The following is a 23,706-nucleotide window of genomic DNA, read 5'->3' as shown; positions in this document are numbered from 1 at the left end:
AGGTGAATATGGATTGGGGCTAAGAAATGAAAGAGGAAGCCGTATGGTAGAATTTTGCACAGAGCATAACTTAATCATAGCTAACACTTGGTTCAAGAATCATGAAAGAAGGTTGTATACATGGAAGAATCCTGGAGATACTAGAAGGTTTCAGATAGATCATATAATGGTAAGACAGAGATTGAGGAACCAGATTTTAAATTGTAAGACATTTCCAGGGGCAGATGTGGACTCTGACCACAATCTATTAGTTATGAACTGTAGATTAAAACTGAAGAAACTGCAATAAGGTGGGAATTTAAGGAGATGGGACCTGAAAAAACTGAAAAAAGCAAAGGTTGTACAGAGTTTCAGGGAGAGCATAAGGGAACAATTGACAGGAATGGGGAAAGAAATACAGTAGAAGAAGAATGGGTAGCTTTGAGGAATGAAATAGTGAAGGCAGCAGAGGATCAAGTATGTAAAAACACGAGATACTGAATTTAATTGATGAAAGGAGAAAATACAAAAATTCAGTAAGTGAAGCAGGCAAAAAGGAATACAAATGTCTCAAAAATGAGATCGACAGGAAGTGCAACATGGCTAAGCAGGGATGGCTAGAGGACAAATGTAAGGATGTAGAGGCTTATCTCATGAGGGGTCAGATAGATACTGCCTATAGGAATATTAAAGAGACCTTTGGAGGAAAGAGAACCACTTGCATGAATATCAAGAGCTCAGATGGAAACCCAGTTCTAAGCAAAGAAAGGAAAGCAGAAAGGTGGAAGGAGTATATAGAGGGTCTACACAAGGGCGATGTACTTGAGGAAAATATTATGGAAATGGAAGAGGAGGTAGATGAAGATGAAATGGAAGATATGATACTGCTTGAAGAGTTTGACAGAGCACTGAAAGACCTGAGTCAAAACAAGGCCCCGGGACTACACAACATTCCATTAGAACTACTGACAGCCTTGGGAGAGCCAGTCCTGACAAAACTCAACCATCTGGTGAGCAAGACGTACGAGACAGGTGAAATTCCCTCAGACTTAAATAAGAATATAATAATTCCAAACCCAAAGAAGGCATACGATGAACGACGAGGTCAAGCCACCAAAGCTTTGCGGTCTGCACAAACGTGACCTAGTGCACAGCTTGTGGGATAGTGTGGCTCTACTGTGAAACGTGCCTTTCGACTCCTCTCTGTGGCTACAGTATGCTGTCGTCCACAGTGGCACTGGAAACCCATGGGGCTTCATGTAAGGCTTACCGAACTATCAGTTTAATAAGTCACAGCTGCAAAATACTAACGCGAATTCTTTACAGATGAATGGAAAAACTGATAGAAACCGACCTCGGGGTAGATCAGTTTGGATTCCGTACAAATGTTGGAACACGTGAGGCAATACTGACCCTACGACTTATCTTAGAAAAAAGATTAAGGAAAGGCATACCTACGTTTCTAGCATTTGTAGACTTAGAGAAAGCTTTTGACAATGTTGACTGGAATACTCTCTCTCAAATTCTGAAGGTGGCAGGGGTAAAATACAGGGAGCGAAAGGCTATTTACAATTTGTATAGATGGCAGTTATAAGAGTTGAGGGACATGAAAGAGAAGCAGTGGTTGAGATGGGAGTGAGACAGGTTTGTAGCCTCTCCCCAATGTTATTCAATCTGTATATTGAGCAAGCAGTGAAGGAAACGAAAGAAAAGTTCGGGGTAGGTATTAAAATCCACGGAGGAGAAATAAAAACTCTGAGGTTCGCAGATGACATTGTAATTCTGTCAGAGACAGCAAAGGACATGGAAGAGCAGTTGAGCAGAATGGACAGTGTCTTGAAGGAAGAACATAAGATGAACATCAACAAAAGCAAAACGAGGATAATGGAATGTAGTCGGGTGAGGCTGAGGGAATTAGATTAGGAAATGAGACACTTAAAAGTAGTAAATGAGTTTTGCTATTTGGGGAGCAAAATAACTGATGATGGTCGAAGTAGAGAGGATATAAAATGTAGACTGGCTATGGCAGGGAAAGCGTTTCTGAAGAAGAGAAATTTGTTAACATCGAGTATTGATTTAAGTATCAGGAAGTCATTTCTGAAAGTACTTGTATGGAGTGTAGCCATGTATGGAAGTGAAACATGAATGATAAATAGTTTAGACAAGAAGAGAATAGAAGCTTTCGAAATGTGGTGATACAGACGAATGCTGAAGATTAGATGGGTAGATCACATAACTAATGAGGAGGTATTGAATAGAATTGGGGAGAAGAGAAGTTTGTGGCACAATTTGACTAGAAGAAGGGATCGGTTGGTAGGACATGTGTTGAGGCATCAAGGAATCACCAATTTAGTATCGGAGGGCAGCGTGGAGGGTAAAAATCGTAGAGGGAGACCATGAGGTAAATACACTAAGCAGATTCAGAAGGATGTACCCTGCAGTAGGTACTGGGATAACAAACACAAACACGAACACACACACACACACACACACACACACACACACACACACACACACACACACAAATTTCGAGCTTTCGCAACCCAAGGTCGATTCACCAGGAAAGAGGGAAGTAGAGGGAAAGACGAAAGGATGTGGGTTTTAAGGGAGAGAGTAAGGAGTCATTCCAATCCCGGGAGTGGAAAGACTTACCTTGGGGGGAGGGGGGGGGGGGGGAAGGGACAGGTATACACGCACGCACACACATATCCATCTGCACATAACAGACACAAGCAGATCTATGTAAAGGCAAAGAGTTTGGGTAGAGATGTCAGTCGAGGCGGAAGTGCAGAGGCAAAGATGTTATTGAATGACAGGTGAGGTATGAGCGGTGGCAACTTGAAATTAGCGGAGGTTGAGGCCTGGTGGGTAACGTGAAGAGAGGATATATTGAAGGGCAAGTTCCCATCTCCAGAGTTCTGATAGGTTGGTGTCAGTGGGAAGTATCCAGATAACCCGGACAGTGTAACACTGTGCCAAGCTGTGCTGGCCGTGCACCAAGGCATGTTTAGCCACAGGGTGATCCTCATTACCAACAAACACTGTCTGCCTGTGTCCGTTCATGCGAATGGATAGTTTGTTGCTGGTCATTCCCACATAGAAAGCTTCACAGTGTAGGCAGGTCAGTTGGTAAATCACGTGGGTGCTGTCACACGTGGCTTTGCCTTTGATCGTGTACACCTTCCGGGTTACAGGACTGGAGTAGGTGGTGGTGGGAGGGTGCCTGGGACAGGTTTTACACCGGAGGCGGTTACAAGGATATAAGCCAGAGGGGTAGGGAGAGGGGGAGGGAAGGAGGGAGGGAGAAAACAACCTGTGCCTTGCTCCAATCATATCATGTGATGCTCTATAGATCAACTGGAGTCCAGCAGTTTAAGCAATTTGATGTAAAATCTAATAGGTACCACAAAATGCAAATTTAACTGTTTTTGTTCTGCAGCCACTGATTTTTATCTTTGCTGTTAGAACATCTATGCAATAACTGAAAAGAGGGGGAAGAAGCAGCTAAGAAGCTCACAATGAAATGAAACCTATGGCGGAAAAATTTAAATTAACAAGAAACGCTAAACTAGCAGAGCAGTGAGGAGCCATATGTTGTACATTTCAACCATAGAAGCACACAAAGTTAATGACACAAAACAATTTCATTTTTGTAGCTCCCTGAATCTGGAACACTGTGCAATTACAGATTAGTGTTTCACGCTGCTGTAGTAACTTGCTTCAAAAATCAAAGCTTATGTTTCCTATTCTAGCCATTTTCCCTAAATATGACACACAGCCTGCCCCTTCAACAAAATATTACACAGAAGAATAGTGATACATAATATCACTCATTCATTGATACGTCATCTTGGCTGCTCCATCACCAGCATTTCTCTGGTGTCAATATACCCCAGGTGTTCAGTACAACGACACCTGTGTTCTAGTGATTTTAATATTTTTATTGTTATGTATATTTTACAACACCTGAACAAGTAAACTGTTTGATGGTACTAAGAACATCAGTGGTGAGGATTTGAAATCTTATGGGCTCCAACAGCCTTTCAACAGTGTTGTTATCTTACATTCCAGTACTGAAGGTTGGTTAAGGGACTAAACAGCAAGGGCATCAGACCCTCAATGAAGAGAGAGAGCATTTGGATTGGTTTCGTTCTGTTTTGCTTCAGGGCGCAAAAAACAACTGGGGTCATTCACACCCAAGTCAGAACTATAGAAAATGATGACAGAAAGGAGTTAAAAATGACTATACGTCAGTCCCAATGGGCACAATAGAAGACAGCTAAAAACAAGCACGTGCAAAAGGGGCTAAAAAAAGACACCATACAGAAACAGAGGTCCAAAAACTAAAAATTAAATCGCCTTCACCATATTGCTTTGGCAGATAAAAAGTAAAACACGGCTGACAGCCTGCTAAAATGGCCAATAACTCAGACGGTGAACCCAAGTGGGAACATAAACAGTTAAAAAATGGGCAGTCTGTCAGGAAATGGCGGACAGTTAAATCTTGGGTGCATTGTGTACAAAGTCGTGGAGTAGCGCCACTTATCAAACGACAATCACTAAAAAGGCAGTGCCCAACACGCAGCCTACTTAAAATGACCTCCTCCCAGTCGGACAGCTGAGACAAGGTCATCCAAGCCACTGGGAGAGGCTTAATAAGATGGAGCTTATTTCTGTGAAGCAAGGACCTTTGGCGATGCCAAAAGGACACCACCTCCTGACATACGGCAACACAGAGATCATAGGAGGGAATATAGGAACTTGCACACTGAGGTCCAAGGACTGCAGCCTACGCAGCAGAATCAGTCTGCCAGTAAACGAGGCTGCTGACATGACCATGAAGCCACAGAAACATCACACTGGATCCACCAAGAGTGAGCAAGTGAGAGTTTTCTGGACCTGCTGCACTAAGGGATTGGCAGTGTACAGTGCACAGAGACTTTGAAGGGGGCTGAGTGAGTCTGAGCAGAAGACACAACCAAGAAGGCTGTGTCACCAAATGTACTCCATGACCTGATACAGAGAGAAGAGCTTGGCTGTAACTACTAAGTAGTGTACCAGAAGCCGATATTGAAAGGCATGAGTGCCAATGATGAAGACACACTCGACCCCACAGTTAGTCCAAGAGCCACCAGTGTACAGAGAGGTACTATCGCGAAGTTCCATGTGAAGATCATGAACCTGAAGGCATAGACCGATGCTGGAGTAGTGTCCCTAGGAAATGAATGAAGGCCAAGGTTAACATGGGCCACTTCACGAAGCCAAGACGGTGAAGGATTCACAGCCACCGTGAAAGGTGCAGGTAGTGTGAACTTAAGCCGCCATAGCAAGTGCCGAAAGCGGACTCCAGGAGGTAGCAGAGAAGAGGGACACGTCCCACACTGGTGATCAAAGGAGAAGGCATAGGATTGGCGGCCACGCATGGCAGACAAACAGAATGCATACCTGCTGAGAAGAAAGTCACAGCGGTAGAACAGTGGTAGTTCAGCAGCTTCAGTCTACAAACTCTCAACTGGGCTAGTGCAAAAGGCACCCATGGCCAAACTGATGCCACAATAGTGGATAGTGTTGAGGCGGCATAAGATGGATGTACATGCAGATGCATAAACAAAGCACCCACAGTCGAGTTTCGAATGGACAAGGGACCGGTAACAAACGGAGGAGGATGGTTCGATCAGCATCCCAGGAAGTACCACTGGGGACACACAGGATGTTGAGGAACTGCGTACAGCAGGCTGCCAGATAAGACACGTAGCAGGACTAAGAGTGTTTCCTATCGAGCACAAGCCCCAGGAATTTCGTAGTTTCAATGAACGGAAGGGCAACAGGCTCAAGATTGAAAGATGTTTGGAGAAACCAATTGTGTCGCCAGAAATTCATAGAGACGGTTTTGTCGGTGGAAAAGTGAAAGTCATCATCTATGCTCCAGGGGTAAAAATGATCGAGACATCGCTGAAGACACCGCTCAGTTAGACAGGTCCCTGGAGAACTGCAATAGATGGCAAAATTGTCAACAGAAAGGGAGCCGGAGATGCCTGGTAGGAGACAGGCCATTGCGATTGCCAAAGAGAAGGAAGCTCAGGACAGAACCCTGAGGCATGACGTTTTCCTGGATAAAGGTGTCCGACAGCGCAGAACCAACACACACCTTGAAAATTCGGTCTGTTAAAAATGCCTAAAGGAAATAGGGAAGGCAGCCACAGAAGCCCCACTTGTAAAGAGTACAGATGATTCCAGTTCTCCAGCAGGTGTAGTCGGCCTTCTCCAAATTGAAAAACATGGCCACAGTCTGATATTTCCACAGAAAACCATTCACAACATGGATGGACAAAGTAACGAGATTGTCAACTGCAGAACGCCAGGATCAAAATCCACACTGTGCATTTGTCAGTAAACTGTGAGACTGGAGCCACCATAACAGCCGGGCATGAATCATATGTTCCATCACCTTGCAAATGCAGTTGGTAAGAGAGATGTGGCGGTAACTAAAAGGTAGGTTTTTGTCCTTACCAGGCTTAGTTATGGGTATGATGGTGGCTTCACGCCAGCATCCGGGAAATGTGCCTTCTGGCAGATGAGGTTGTACGTGTTAAGCAGAAAGTGCTTGCCCGCAAGAGAAACGTGCTGCAACATCTGAATGTGGATGGCATCTGGATCCGGGGCGGAGGATCGAGATGAACTGAGAGCAAAATCTAGCTCACTCATAGTAAAGGCGGCATTGTAGCACTCGCAATTCAGAGAGGAGAGAGGTATTGCCCAAGCCTCCTCCGCTTGTTTCCGATGGAGGAAAGCAGGGTGATAGTGGGAAGAGCTCAAAACTTCTGCAAAATGGCGGCCCATTGTGTTGTAGATAGCAGTTGAGTGCATGAGGACATCGTCTGTTAAAGTCAGGCCGGAAATTGGGGAATGGTTCTTGGTCCCACAGAGCCATCGGAGGTTGGCCCACATGACGGATGAAGGGGTGGAACTGTTAAAAGAACTAGTGAATGAAATCCAACTAGCTTTTTTGCTGTGTAGAAGAACGTGATGACACTTTGCACACATCTGTTTATAATGAAAGTAGTTCGCTATCATAGGATGACAGTGAAAAACGTGAAGAGCACATCTCTGTGCGCAAGTTGCATCACAGCATGCCTCAGTTCACCAATGGACTGGGACGTGACGTAGTAAAGAGGAAGTGCAAGGAATGGAACGTTCTGCAGTAGTAAAAATAACGTTTGAGAGATATTGCACCTGATCATCACAACTAGGGAAATCTTGTTCTACAAAGGTCACCAGGGAGGAGTAAAGCTGCCAGTCAGCCTTAGTAAGCTGCCATTTTGGCGTGCAGGCAGATGGGGTAGGAGTCAGCGCATTAAAAATGGTTGCTTGAGTAGGTGTCAGAAAGAACGTACCACTCAAGATGACAGGCAAGCTGGGCAGTGCAGAAGGATAGGTCCAAATGGGAATATGTGTGCGAGGAGTCGGAAAGGAAAGTGGGTGCTCCCGTGTTAGGGTAGAAGAGGTAAAGTTGTTTAAGAAGGTCAGCTAAAAGGGCACCTCTCTGACAGGTCCTGGAAGAACCCCAAAGGGGATGATGCACATTAAAGTCACCGAGTATCAAAAATGTGGGAGGTAGCTGCCCAGGAAGCTGAAGGAAGTCTGCCAGGGTGACATCGAATGACGGAGAGACTTAAATGGTATAGCTTGAAGATGGGCAGTCAGGGAGATTGGTCGACTACGAACGTCATTTCGTACGAGTAGCATTACGCCCCCATGAGATGGAATGCCGACCTCAGGGGGAAGGTCAAAACAAATCGGTAGGAAATGTGAAAGTTCAAAGCGCTCGCGAAGGCACAATTTCATTTCCGAAAGGCATAGTTCAAGGGGATACTGCAATGCTAAAAGCAGACGTAAATCCTCTTTGTGGGACTGAAGACTGTGAGCGTTCCATTGGAGGAGAGTCATGGTGAGGAAGAGATGTAGTGGTGTCACCTCGGCAGCTGCCAAGTGACAGCTGGTGAGGAGTCGCCACTACAGGACACAGGGGTCCATGGGGTCCACAGAAGCATCGGCTTGCTTGTGCAGTCGGTCTATCGAATCCAACACTGAAAAATGGTTGGTGGTGCATACCAGTGACACAGAGGTCATCCAGGCTAAGGTATCACGTGATGACACCGTCTAAGAGAATCTTCGAGTTGGTGAAGGAGAAGACTGTTTGCCTTGGTGCATTTCTTCAAGCCTTTCTGGTCAGATGAAGACTGTGGTGTTTTTTGGCTGGAGGAACGGAAGAAGTCTTCAAGGGAGTACTCCTTCTGTCCTTTCTAGCCTACCAGTTGTGTAGCTGGTGGCCTCGCCCCTCGAAGTGAGAGTTTGACGGCTTGTGCGATTGTGATGCTACCTTGACACTGGGAGATTTCACAACCTCCGAGCTGAGTTGGAGGTCACATGTCTGCATGGCCATGTCCTTCACGGAGCGAGGGTAACAAGAACAGAACTATAGGTGCCGGATGGGAGAATGCAGGGTTTGCATCTAACCAATAACTTACAGGCTACTGGGTTAAGGCACTTTCTCCTTTACCCAGATCTCTTGGACAGCCCGCTCATCAAGTTTCACGGGACAATCTCGAGATACAGTGGCATGGCAGCCATTGCAGTTGATACAGCAAGAAGGAGGAGGTGGACAATTGCCCTCGTGCGCATCCCCACCACCGGTAACACATTTGGCTGGGTATCGACAAGATGTTCTAGTGTGATTGAAACAATGACACTGGTAGCAGAGCATAGGGTTCAGAATATATGGCCAAACTGTGATAACTTCATAGCCTGCTTTGATCTTGGACAAAAGCACCACTCCATCAAAGGTGACAAAAAGAGAGTGGGTGGGCACTAAGAAGGAATCTACATTTTTCATTACACGATGGATGGCAATGATATCCTGATCAAAGAGGTAAGACTGGATTTCGGCCTCGGTTTGACTGTCGAGCAGCCTGGTGTAAATCATGCCATGGGATGAATTTAAAGGTCTATGGGCCTCGACACGAACAGGGTAGCAATGGAGAAGTGAGGCTGCTAGCAGTTGTTGTGCTTGAGAATCAGAAGTAGTCACCAAAAGCAAAGTGCCATCCCATAAACGAGCGCACGATTTCACAGGGCCGGCAACTGCATCTACACCTTTCTGAATAATAAATGGACTTACCGTGGCGAAGGACTGACCATCTACAGTATGTGAGACCACGAGGAACCATGGTGCAGTGGGAAGGGTCTTTGAATCATTAGATTCATCACGTTTACGTTTCATAGTCTTAGATTGGGAAGATGATTGAGTCATCGCGAGAAAATCCCCCATGATTGCAAGGGTCTCTGATGGTGTGCTCCTTCCAACTGGGAGCCCCCTCCACAAGAGGACGCACCCCTCTTAGGTAATTGTTCACACCTCAGGCCACACCTCCTGATCACCTGACAGATGTGTGGGCTGGCCTTCAGGAGCACACACGGAGGAAGAAGAAAAAGAGGAACTTCAAACACCGAAGCAAAGGAACAAGAGGGGAAGAGAAACAAAGAAAGGAAACGGGAGTGAAAAACAAAGGTGAGACTGTTCTTACGTCAGCGACAGACAATGCAGAACATTTCCAATGTCCTGGACATGTTCCCCAAGTGAGGGGGGAAAAAGAATAGCAAGAGGATAGACATGCAGCACAGAAGGGAAAATATGCTGCAAAAGCTGGGAGCTCATGGTAGCCAAGCACCAATCCACTAATGAGTGGCGAGCCCCCTTTGGGGGGGGGGGGGGGGCAGTTGGAGTTAGTTATGTAAGTCAGAAGTGTGACTGAATTATGAAACTATGTAGGGGTGGTAAAACTGAGGCACTGAAAAACATTGATGCCAGAACTGAGAAACAATTAAGACAGTTCAGTGTGCAGGTCAGAGAGCTGAGGAAGGCCCAACCTGATTAAGCTCTTTGATCATCAGCTAGTATCAAGGATAAGAAATACTGAAGGTCTTTCTATCATTGAAGCGAAACTCCTAAAATGTAAAACAGTTTGCAGCAGAAAATAGGCTAACCACATATAAAAATAACTAAGTCAGAGCAGCTGGCAGAGGAGGCAGGGTGAAGGGTCCCCCCAAACCCAGCATGTGCTAGGAGAGGCCCAAACCCATATCACCCTGAAATTAGTTTAACGTGTTACTCCTGAGAACAAAAACCACATTCTCAACAAAAACATTAACCCGTTCAACTGCCATACATCATTCACCAATATAAGATGGAATCCACAAGATAATGCTTAGGCTGGAGAGCCAGAAGCAGGGCCATACCTAGGGGATGGTGAGATGGGCCCCTGTCAAGGGCATGTGCACAGAGGGGGCACAGAAACTGGAGAGAGAGAGAGAGAGAGAGAGAGAGAGAGAGAGAGAGAGAGAGAGAGAGAGAGAGAGAGAGGGGGGGGGGGGGGGGGCGGAACATAGATATAAAGATGATTCACTGGGAGATATACTAATCCTTATTACCAATCTTCTGCCTTCAAGAAGATTTTACCTCAGGCCTTACCAATCTAAGCACAAGCAATTCTTCTGACTGGGTAGAAATCATTTAGAGGGTTCCACAAGGCTAATATGCAAAAGCAGAATTAGTTCTTTTTGTGGATGACACTATTATCATGATCAATCCGAACATACAAACAGCAATAGAAGGAATGGTAAATGTTCTTAAAAGCATTATTGAGTGGTTTTCTGAGAATGGTCTTGCTCTCAATTTCAAAAAGACGCAACATGTTCAGTTCCGCACATTAAGAGGCACCACACAAAGGGTAAGTGCAACATGCAGTGAGGAATAATAACTACAGTGGAAAAAAAAAAAAAAAACTTTTCAGATTTCCATTTTGATGGGGATTTAAGCTGGAAATAAACACATTTGTAATTCCTAAAACAACTTATTTTTGCCACATTTGCACTAATCATTGCACATCTTGAGAACAAAAAAATCAAAGTTGATATAGTTGCACGTTTTCATTCAATGTCATGGTTGGTTAGTTTCATGTTCTATGGAAAGAACATACTTATGTGGAAAGAGTCATTTCACATTGTAAATTTATTTCTACAAATTATTACATTCTGAACATTTCTAAGTATTTTTTCTGTACTAACTAAATCTTTAAAACAGAAAGTCTTCATTGCTCAGACACTTGTAAGAATAATATAAGAATAATATGTGGTGCTCACCAATGACCACCTTTTAGACATCTGTTTAAGGAATTAGGCACTTTGACCACTGCTGCACAGTACATTCATTCACTCATGAAGTTTGTTGTAAATAATCCACTGCAGTTCAGAAGGAACAATGGTGTACATAATCATAAGGGGCAGTGAAATGAAAATGAGATAGATGGAAAAAAGGTACGTACTTTGTTTGTTATTTCAAAAGTAATTGTCATGACTGGTCTTATCTCACTGTGAGATAAGACCATCAATGCCATCAGCGAAAAATGTCTTCGGTTGCCTATGGAACTATGATTGCACCCAGCCAAAGCAAATCTTGAGGGTTCCAAAAATATGGTAACTAACATGTGGAGATATCAGGATAGCATGGAGGACTTGTAACGGCTTCTCAGTGATACTTCCGCAACATAGTTGAAATATGTGAGCAGAGATTGTTTTGATCATACTGCAAAAGTTTTGCTGGGATGCTCTTACACATCCTCTATACTGTTTGAATCTTTCCCTATGAGATTTCCATATCGTTGGAGCCCTGAAGAAAGACATTTGTGGCCATCAATTTGCTTCCAACGAAGCAGTGCAAGCCTGGATACAATCATAATTTCACGGACAACCACAAATATTTTTCCACGAAGGCATTAACCACCTTGTCCCCCAATGGGATAATGTAATAACAGTTTTGACAGTTACTTTTGAAATAATAAACCATTTACTTACTTTTTTCATCTGTCTCATTTTCATTTCAATGCTCTTTTACAATACCAGATGGAAAAAATGACATTCATTACTCTACATTAATGCTGTCTTTAGCACAAAAAGGTGCACACAAAGTTACCATCAAAATTTTTGATCACTTACCCAATGTCGTAAATTGTCTGACAGTCAGCAAGGTTAAATTTGAAAACAAACTGAAAAAGTTTTTCCTATACAACTCCTCCTATTCTGTAGAAGGATTTATGTTTTTGTAATGAGTAAAACACAGTGGGTACGAATCACTACATATGTGTTTGGAAAAAAATGAGTACATTGCTATATTTGCTTGCAAAAGTGTAACATAAATGTGAAATGACTCATTCCATGTTAGGATTAATCATACAAATGATCCATTGAACATGAGTATAACTGGATGCACATTGCTATCACAGTGTTAATTCGTTCATGTAGCATCACAAGAAAGGGACTACTATCAAACACATGACTATAGCTGACACGGTTTATGCAGCAACAATGTGCTTTGTTCACACAGCAGCCTGTCCACATACGCTTGGGGATGTGGGTGAGAGGACAAAGTTTGGCATTCTATCAGGGGTGCATGATCATGTTGGTACAGCCCTGGCCAGGACAAGGGGGCGTGATATGTAATGTTTTGCTTTATAAAAGTGATAAATTACTACCTGTATCTTACTGACAAATGACGATCACCATTTGCACGTAAAAATTTCATTAAGTGTGTAATAAATTCAATTATGCATACTGTGTGAGAATTCTTTTAACTGTGCATGACATCGGCAAAGGGTGTGGGGACCAAGTAGCAATTGGTATTGTAATTGTAAACTGTCGAAGCTGCAGGAATTAAAACTTCCGGGCTAAAATGCCGGGGTCCAATAGTAGAAATACTTCTCCCTGACATTTCGTTGCCAGCAGCGGGCACCATCATCTGAGGTGAGTCTACGACTGGCTGCTAGGCCATGGAGGTCCTGTTTATATAGAGCGCGTAGAGAGCGCCACCAATCGTCACATGCTGTCAACAGTAAAACTCTCTCTGGCTGGCGTCATTACTCTCGATCAAAGGTAAACAATTGTCACATCTTTGGTACAAAGTCGATCGCCATATCTTATCTAATTTCAAGCCTCCTTCTTTCCTGTTAAAATTATTGTGATGTTTAAAAATCTCTACAGCCTCTCTATACATAGGTACTAGCTAAGACATCGCATTATTATGCACGTATGTATAGAGAGGCTGTAGAGATTTTTAAACATCACAATAATTTTAACAGGAAAGAAGAAGAAATTAGATAAGATATGGCGATCGACTTTGTACCAAAGATGTGACAATCGTTTACCTTCGATCGAGAGTAATGACGCCAGCCAGAGATAGTTTTACTGTTGACAGCATGTGACGAGTGGTGGCGCTCTCTACGCGCTCTATATAAACAGGACCTCCATGGCCTAGCACCCAGTCGCAGACTCACCTCAGATGATGTTGCCCGCTGCTGGCAACGAAACGTCAGGGAGAAGTATTTCTACTATTGTACCATGGCCTTTTAGCCCGGAAGTTTTAATTACTGAAGACGCCGGCCGTGAAAGTCTACACACTATGATTGTCGAAGCTGCGTTGGTAAAGTACCGGAACTTCAAGCGCTGATAGAAAGCACCGAAGCTGAAATCGTTATAGGTATGAAAAGCTGGCTGAAGCCAGAGATATATTCTGTGAAAATTTTTTACAAAGGTACAAACGGTGCTTAGAAAGGATAGATTGCATGCAACCGGTGGTGGCGTGTTTGTCGCTGTTAGTAGTAGTTTATCCTGTAGTGAAGTAGAAGTGGAGAGTTCCTGTGAATTATTGTGGGTGGAGGTTACACTAAACGACCAAGCTAGGTTAATTATTGGCTCCTTTTACCGACCTCCCAACTCAACAGCATTAGTGGCAGAACAACTGAGAGAAAATCTGGAATACATTTCAAATAAATTTTCTCAGCATGTTAGAGTCTTTCAATTTACCAGATATAGGCTGAGACACTTAGATGTTTAGGACGGGTGGTAGGGACAGAGCATCGAGTGACATTACACTGAGTGCACTACGAAAGTTACCTCGAGCAATTAAACAGAGAAACGACTAGTGGAGATAACATCTTGGACCTTCTGATAACAAACAGACTCAAACTTTTCAACTCTGTAAGAGCAGAAAAGGGAATCAGAGATCATAAGGCAGTTGCAGCATCCCTGAATATGGAAGTAAATAGGAATATAGAAAAAGGGAGGAAGGTTTATCTGTTTAGCAAGAGTAACAGAAGGCATATTTCAGACTACCTAACAGATCCAAAAGAAAGTTTCTGTTCTGACACTGACAATGTTTAGTGTTTATGGAAAAAGTTCAAGTCAATCGTAAAATGCGTTTTAGACAGATAGGTGCCGAGTAAAACTGTGAGGGACAGGAAAAACCCACCATGGTTCAACAACAAAGTTAGGAAACTACTGTGAAAGCAAACCTTCACTGCTAAGTTTAAAAGCAACCAAAACCTCATCGGACAAACAAAAGCTAAACGATGTCAAAGTTAGCGTAAGGAGGGCTATGCATGAAGCGTTCAGTGAATTCAAAAGTAAAATTCTATGTACAGACTTGACAGAAAATCCTAGGAAGTTCTGGTCTTACGTTAAATCAGTAAGTTGCTCGAAACAGCATATCCAGACACTCTGGGATGATGATGGCATTGAAACAGAAGATGACACGCGTAAAGCTGAAATACTAAACACCATTTCCAAAGCTGTTTCATTCACAGAGGAAGTGTCCAAGGAATAGAAAAGCAACTGGAATCACTCAACAAAGGAAAGTCCACTGGACCTGACAGGATACCAATTTGATTCTACACAGAGTACGCGAAAGAACTTGCCGCCCCCCCCCCACCCCCCCCTCTAACAGCCGTGTACCACAAGTCTCTAGAGGAACAGAAGGTTCCAAATGATTGGAAAAGAGCACAGGTAGTCCCAGTCTTCAAGGACCGTCGAGCAGATGCGCAAAACTGTGACATCGATCTGTTGTAGAATTTTAGAACATGTTTTTTGCTTGTGTATCATGTCATTTCTGGAAACACAGAATCTACTCTGTAGGAATCAACATGGATTCCGGAAACAGCGATCGTATGAGACCCAACTCGCTTTATCTGTTAACGAGACAGAAAATATTAGATTCAGGCTCCCACGTAGATACCATTTTCCTTGACTTCCGGAAGGCGTTCGATACAGTTCTGCACTATCGCATGATAAACAAAGTAAGAGCCTACGGAATATCAGACCAGCTGTGTGGCTGGATTGAAGAGTTCTTAGCAAACAGAACACAGCATGTTGTTCTCAATGGACAGACGTCTACAGACATTAAAGTAACCTCTGGCGTGCCACAGGGGAGTGTTATGGGACTATTGCTTTTCACAATATATATAAATGACTTAGTAGATAGTGCAGAAGTTCCATGCGGCTTTTCGCAGATGATGCTGTAGTATACAGAGAAGTTGCAGCATTAGAAAATTGCAGCTAAATTTGGTGCAGGGAGTGGCAACTGAACCTTAACATAGACAAATGTAATGTATTGCGAATACATAGAAAGAAGGAGCCTTTATCTCATGATTATATGATAGCGGAACAATCACTGGTAGCAGTTACCTGAGTAAAACATCTGGGAGTATGCGTACAGAACGACTTGAAGTGGAATGACCATATAAAATTAATTGCTGGTAAGGCGGGTGCCAGGTTGCGATTCATTGGGAGAGTCCTTAGAAAATGTAGTCCATCAACAAAGGAGATGGCTTACAAAACACTCGTTTGACCTATACTAGAGTATTGCTCATCAGTGTGGGATCCGTACCAGTTCAGGTTGACAGAGGAGATAGAGAAGCTCCAAAGAAGAGCGGCGCGTTTCTTCACAGGGTTATTTGGTAAGCATGATAGTGTTACAGAGACGTTTAGCAAACTCAAGTGGCAGCCTCTGCAAGAGAGGCGCTCTGCATCGTGGTGTAGCTTGCTGTCCAGGTTTCAAGAGGGTGCATTTCTGGATGAGGTATTGAATATATTGCTTCCCCCTACTTATACCTCCCGAGGATATCACGAACGTAAAATTAGAGAGATTCGAGAGCGCATGGAGGCTTTCTGGCAGTCGTTCTTCCCGCGAACCATACACGACTGGAACAGGAAAGGGAGGTAATGACAGTGGCACATAAAGTGCCCTCTGCCACACACCGTTTGGTGGCTTGCGGAGTATAGATGTTGATGTAGAACACTGGATACCGCATTTTTACAAGATGAGGTGGCCCCGACAGCTGTTTACTTCCATTCGTTAATTGTTGGATCAGCTGTTGCTCCACGGAGGCGCACCCCTCTTGAAGACATGCAGTGCTCCAAATAATGCTGAAGCACAAGACATTAAAAGGATGACATCACAAGGACAGCAGAAGATTCATTATGGCTCTATCCCTTGAAGTGGAAAGGTTCATGAATTAATGTTTATCTATGGAGAGGTATGAAATGAAGCATTTCCTCCTGTAATATTCAGTTAATACACAATACTTCATAAAGAACCGACGTATCTCATTTTTTGTATTTGAGGTTGTTCGGACTTACATTTTCAGCGTCAAGATTTCAGTTCACGCAGAGGAGTTCAGGAATATGCCAGGTACATAAGCATGGCAAAGCAAAATGGGATCTCAGGTAATCTTGTTATGATTTCTGTACCCTTTCAGCTCACACTCTTAATGTAACAACAAACTAGCTGAGGCAAAACACAGGTAACACTTCAGGCATTCCATCAGGATGTGAGCTGCTACTGTCTGTGAGGGTCCACAACAACATGAGTGTGGATCATTATATAAGATAACTTAATACAATATGACCAATGTGGAGGCAACACAAGGTGGTGAATCCCTTCATGGAGAAGCAGAACAAAAAATGTCATGCAACAGTAGCCCCCTCAACAGAGCAGAGTTCATTACATGGGACAGTAGCTCACCTGATGTTCCAACTCTGAATGAGGAGAAGTCTTATTTGCAACTGCAAATCTGCTCCTAGTATCGTCAAAGCAAATGGTGGGCTAGCAATTATTTTTAAAGGCAAACAATTGGCCAGTTCATTCCCCAAGATACTGAGTCGGGTTAATTCATAGCAACAACAATGTAGTTGGAAAAAAAAGAAATAACCCCCCCCCCCCCCCCCCACACACACACACACACACGGCCACTGTTGTCTGTTGATTACTCACTGCAGTCAGCCCTCAATACCCAGAGACAACCTGTGAAACATTACTAAATGCCTTCTCTGAAAACTAACTAGGACATATAGTTCAAAACCCCACTCATGCTGTGACACTCATGCTCAGTTGTGACAAAAATGATTACCCAAGTACAAAGGGCAACTAAAGCAAGTTGAAAAATACATATGTTCAGTAAACTAGATAAAAAATCAGTAGTTTCATGCCTCAATGAGGTACCTGAAACTTTCAGCATAGAGCAGAAGCATGTCGAGAAACTATGGCTCAAGTTTAAAAGAATAGTTGAGCAAGCACTGGGTAGATATGTACCCAGCAGAACAGTTCATAATGTTACGGACTCTCCACAGTATACAGTCATTGTAAAGAAACATCTTAAAAGAAAAAAAAAGATTACTGCATAATAGGTGTATATATAGGACTATATATAGGAGATACTGAATGAAACACATTTGGCTGTCAAGAGAGCAATGCGTGAAGCTTTCAGTGACTACAGTAGCAGAATATTGTTAAATGATCTTTCACAAAAGCTAAAGAAATTCTGGTCGTAAGTACAGGCTATTAATGGCATCAGAGTTAGTGTCCAGTCCCTAACGAATGAGACACGAACTGAAACTGATGGTGGCAAAGCAATAGCTGAAATGCTTAACTCTGTTTTCAAATGTTCCTTTACAAAGGAAAACCCAGGAAAATTACCTCCATTCAATCCACATACCACTGAAAAGATGAGTGAAGTAAGTGTTACTGTCAGTGATACTAAGAAACAACTGAATTTGTTAAAACTAAACAAAAGTCCAAGGCTGATGGAATCCCTAGCAGAGTCTATATGGAATTAGCAGCTGTGTTAGCTCCTCTTTTAACTACAATCTATTGTAGATCTCTTTAACAAAAAACAAAGCCCATTAGTTGGAAGAAAAAATTGTCACACCTGTTTTCAAGAAGAGTACAAGTAATCCACAAAACTAATGTCCAATATCTTCCAACATCAATTTGTTGTAGAATTTTAGAGCATATTCTGAAATCCAGCATATTGAGGTGTCTTGAACAGAATGACATCCTCCATGTCAACCAGCATGGATTCTGAAAACATGTGATGTGAAACCCAACTCACACCTTTATCACATGACACACTAAAAGATTTAGATCAAGCTGGTCATCAGGTAGATGCAGTATTTCTTGATATCCAAAAAGCATTTGACTTGGTACACACACCCATGCTTATCATCAAAAGTTTGATCACATGGGTATTAGGTGAAAGTTGTGAGTGGATTGAGGATTATCTTGGATGGAGAGTCAGATACTGAAGTAGCTTTGGGGTTGTCCCTGGGAAGTGTGTTGGGACCCTAGCTGTTCATGCTGTATATTAATGACCTTGCAGACAATATTAACAGTAACCTCAGACACTCTACAGTTGATGCAGTTATTTACAATGAAGTAATGCCTGAAAGCAGCTGAATAAACATTCAGCTGGTAAGATTTCAAAGTGGTGGGTGCATAGACTGGCAACTTGCTTTAAATGTACAGAAATGTAAAACTGTGCACTTCACAAAATGAAAAAAATGCAGTACCCTACAACTACAATGTCAATTAGTCACAGTTGGAATCGACCAACTCACACAAATACCCAGGTGTAAAACTTTGTAGGGATATGAAATGGAATCACATAGACTCAGTTGTGGGTAAAGCAGGTGGTAGATTTCGGTTTATTGGTAGAATACTGGGGAAGTGCAAAAAGCCTACAAAGGAGATTACAAATCACTCATCCAACTCATTCTATAATATCGGTCTAGTGAGTGGGACCTGCAAGAAATAGAAATAGCATATTATATTGAAGGTACTGAATGAAGGGCAGCATGAATGGTCACAGGTTTGTTTGACCCATGAGGGAGTGTTATAGAGATGTTGAAGATACTGAACTGGCAAAGTTTTGGAGATACACACAACCTATCATGAGTAATCCTCCTTACAAAGTTTCAAGAACCAGACTCCAGGGATGTACTACAACCTCCTATGTACCGTTCACACAGGAATCATGAGGACAAAATTACTCATAGAATAACTAAAGCGACCACAGAGGCATTCAAACAATAATTCTTCCTGCACGCCATATGTGAATGGAATGGGAAGAAATCCTAATAACTGGTACAATGGGACATACCTTTTGCCATGCACTTCACGGTAGTTTGCAGAGTGTAGATGTAGATATAGATACAGATAATAGTGGCCATGTGTAAATGAGTTGTGCATATGCAAATGTGTATATGTAGCTATAAATCTAAAGATGGACTTTGTCAGAGAGCTTAGTCTACTTTTATATATACTTTTAAATGTGCCTGTCTGCCACTCAATGCCTCCTCCACATGGTGGGTAGCAATAATCAAATTAATGTTGCAAATATCATTGTATGTAATGAGACTGGCGATCATCACTAACCGATATGGGCTCAAGTAGTAGTTGCGAGGTGTAAGTTGCTTATGCCAACAGAAAAGTACTTAATTGTTTATGATCATTACAATCTAACATCTGTATAGTTTTGCCCTAAAAATCTGAAACACTTTGTAAATATTATTCTCAGAATTTGAAAAACACTACAATGAAGTTAAAAAACACCAGGTCAGAATAAATATTAGAAAAAATTGATGTTCCAAATAAACTATCATGCAACAAAAAGTTTACATCAAAAAACATATCAAAAGTAAACCAGACCAATCCATATGTATATAAAGCTATAGAAATTATTCGAGAACTTAAGTAAGAGAGTAGTTGGTCATTGTAACAATTTTTGAGCTTCTAAACTGCCTCACAAGGTACAACATGCAAAGTTCTTATGTTACAATTGCCAGAAAAGTAATGGCTGTAAATGGCAAGTGTCCTAAGAGTTGAATTGTCAACAAATATTAAAGTAATAAGTCTATGAGCATGTTTTATATATTTCAGTTGTCACAAGTCATACTGCAGTTGGATCTTTTGTAAGGATGCGAATGTTGAACTCTTTGTTAAAATATTAAAGGAAAAATTAATAATTTTCAACTGAAATTTTTACATAATTTTCAACTGAAATTTTTAAATTGCATAAGTGGTGTCACTTTGAAATATGTGGGAATGCAAGAAAATAATGACATGTAGAAGAAATGGCAAATCATGTACCAATCTGAACAGAACCAGCACATTCTTAAGATACCTGAGAATAGGTTTTACATAAAGTGCTTCCCCAAGGAAGGAGACATTTGTAAGACCATAATGTCAATGAAGTGAACAACGACAGCAGTTTTAAAATGAGAATTTCCACAATACAGCTAACAGATAATGATGCTGAGAGCAATGGTAACATCTATGGCTGGTCATTCTGTCTGCAGTTCTGAAGTTTGTACAAGCAGTATATTGCAACACAATTTACGTAATGTAAGATGACAATCACCAAGGAGTTTCCAAATGGTAGCATTTGTTCTAAAAAGGAAATGCTATTATGAAGATGTTTGATTAATATCAAGAGATCCAGTGGCTGAGATATTGCTTAAAGAATTCCCTTCTCTTCTCATTAGCATGAACAAATCATATTCCCATTAAGCTCATACGTTCCATGGTACACTTGGTCTTTTGAGGGTACATTTCTAATCAATGACAGAACAGTACCTTCTTAATGAGTTGTTGAAACAGGGAGCACAGTTGTCAGAAGCTGAATCTCCAGGTTTCAGAAATTTTAAGTAGATCATAGCAAAATATTATCATGAAAAGGGTAGTATAATAAAAGAACTGAACAAGGGAAAATTCACTCCAATCTCAAATTAAGAAAGACAGGAGGAATGCAAACTAATTCAGAAATAGCAAAATATATTTTACTTCTGCAGACTTTATCATACCTCCAGCCACTGTACTCTTACCCTTACATTTCCACATATCTTATCTATTCATTCTTTCTGATGAAAACCATACTTAAAAACTGCAAAAGTTTTTCCAATTTCTGTGTGTCAGCCCTACTCCAACAGTATCTGGTTTTGTTGCTGGTAAGTAGTTCTCGTAACACACTTCAGTAAACTTTATCAAATTTCCATAAAATCAGCTCTCGACATACAAAGAATATAAATGTGTGTAACTTTCTTACCTGGAACAATGTCTGAGTGGGAGAAGGACCAAATGGATTCAGACTAGAGTGGTTAACCTGACGCAGAGGGGAACCCAGGTCATTGAGATGAGACAACTGTTGTGTCAGTGCCATAGTGCCTCCCTCCGCCACAGTGACAATAACCCATATAACATCTGAAAGTAAATTTGCAATATTATCCAAATGAATTTTTATGATACAGGAATTTCTCATGTGTGTAAAGTTAATTTTAAATTTCCTAGATCACAGTGTGCACAATTACAACTCAAAATGGTTTCAACAAGACTTCAATATATGTAGGCTAACAGAAGATACAAAAGAAGTTTATTACAGAACACTTGTTTTCCAAGTTGTTTGGTATCTTTTTTCAGTTATAAATAGTTTAATCCAACACATTTTAGCATAAGTAACTCAGTACCTATCAAATACCTCATCCTCAATGCATAACACTACTTGCTCCACAGAACTGTAGATATTTCTTTCAAATTTGAATAATAATGGAAATATGTAAAATGAGGAAAAAGCAATCACTCACCTGTAGCAGATGTGCATGTGCATTTGTGTGTGTGGGGGGGGGGGGGGAGGGGGGGGCAGGGGGGGGAGGCGGGGGCAGCGCACACAGATGAGTGTAGTAGAAGAAATAGAATTCTAAGTGAGAGTTTGAAAGACTAGTTTTATGTGTTGGTATCACTGAATAAAGCTTAACAGAGTTGTCAATGTTGAGATTTCATATCATCATAAATTTCAATAGGTCAGCTAAAGCATTTCAGATCGCCTGATGACAATGGATGAAATGGCTGGAAGCTTGAGGCTGACACATCTGACTCTGCAAGAATTCCATGAAACTTTTATTCTGGCGAGAGTTTGCCTAGAAGACAGTAGGAAATTGCCTAAAAAATCAACAAGATAATCAGTGTAACAAATCAAAGGCTGTCAACCCTTTAACAGTGGGGGCCAAAGTTGTGTATGTGCTCTGTGGCACAGTTGCAGTTAGGTGCTAGACCAGATCTCGCACAATTGCATTTGGTGCATTCAACTGCAGTGGAGTTTTGAGACTTGTGCTTCTTCATCACTTCTGCTTTTAGTAAAATGAACTGTGCCAGTGAAATCTGATCACATTATACAGTTTCTTGTAAACTCAATAGACAGCTTCTCAAACAAAGCTGAGTTGTAAAGAGCTAAATTGATACTGTCTTTTTGAGGATACCACAGAGTACATCACAAATAATGAAACACCAGTAAATAAATTGATTAAGGCTTGCAGTATGGGAATTTATGAAATTACAACAACTGTAAATGTGTTTACATGTATATTTAATAGGAAACAATACATCTGGGTGCAAAAATATTGTAAGTAAATACAAAATTTCAGTATCTGTCAAGACCTCAGAACAAAAGAGAAAGGGATAATATATTTGACTACATCAGAGCAATGTGACTGGTGCACCAAGAGCAATGTGACTAGTGCACCACAGGCACATCTGAAGGAAGATTCAGGTTTAAAGCCCAATTGATATTGAGGCCACTAGAAATGCAGCACAAGCTCAGAACGTTTCAAGCATGGGAAATGAAATCTACTGAGTCCTTTCAAAGGTAACGTCCTCACATTTGACTGGAACAATTTGGGGAAACACAGAAAACTTAAATACAACTTCTATATGCTAACCACTGCGCCACCTCACTCCGTGGTAGCCCCCAAGGCACAGTCAACACATACCTCACACCTGAGGCATACCAGGTGCAATCTAAGCCTGGTTCAGTCTCACGAGTTCTGTGTGTGAAGCTACACAAATCACTGAACTCATTTTTTGCACAGTAATATTTGGAATATTCATTTACCAAGTACAGAAAAGAGCCTTGTCACAAACTCTTCAGTTCCAAAGTTAAGTCTTTACTCTTCTTCTATAATTCCAGCTCTCCCCTAACATGATTCACTAAATAAAGATGCACAACACACTTAGAACAGTAAATGCGTCACAGCTGGTGTGCTGGAACAGTGGCACTGCTGTACTCTGCTGTCCACCTCCGTTAACTATTACTGAATGAAAGAATATTTTCTAGTCAGAAGTTACACCCAACCTCGGGTCACTACTAAGGCTACTAAGGGTCACGGAATGATTGTTATGGACTGCTCTGAAGGAATGGAGATGTTACAAGCATCTGCACAGCACACTCACCATACAGAGTTATCTGTGTGTAATAGATTGCAAGATGGACTCTGAGGCGGCCTATAACAAGGGCAAGACAGAACTGGTATCGATTTGTTTAAAATTACTGAAATTTTAACAGCAAGAAGAAAAGCAATGGTCTGATGACTAGCTTTCTCTTTGGTACCCAAAAATTAGATGAAAGGTGAAGACCCTTCATTTTGTTGGTGAATCCTACCTTACTAAAAATTTAACACAGTCCAGTATGAAAGGTACTGTCTTAATAGGTATGTCTCACTAACAAAAGCAAGACA

General features: G+C 41.8%; 1 protein-coding gene across 1 annotated transcript in view; it reads right to left on the bottom strand.

Annotated features, from left to right (window-relative positions):
• LOC126281287 (protein ILRUN) overlaps positions 1 to 23,706 on the bottom strand; it is a 41,516-nt gene that overhangs the window by 6,613 nt on the left and 11,197 nt on the right. The window contains exon 4 of the mRNA XM_049980110.1: positions 21,246 to 21,400. Within this exon, the coding sequence (XP_049836067.1) occupies positions 21,246 to 21,400 (155 nt within the window). The remainder of the gene's footprint in view (positions 1 to 21,245; positions 21,401 to 23,706) is intronic.

The sequence above is a fragment of the Schistocerca gregaria genome, chromosome 7 (assembly GCF_023897955.1).
Source record: "Schistocerca gregaria isolate iqSchGreg1 chromosome 7, iqSchGreg1.2, whole genome shotgun sequence".
Classification (NCBI taxonomy): Eukaryota; Metazoa; Arthropoda; class Insecta; order Orthoptera; family Acrididae; genus Schistocerca; species Schistocerca gregaria.
This window is presented reverse-complemented; position numbering and strand designations above follow the sequence as displayed.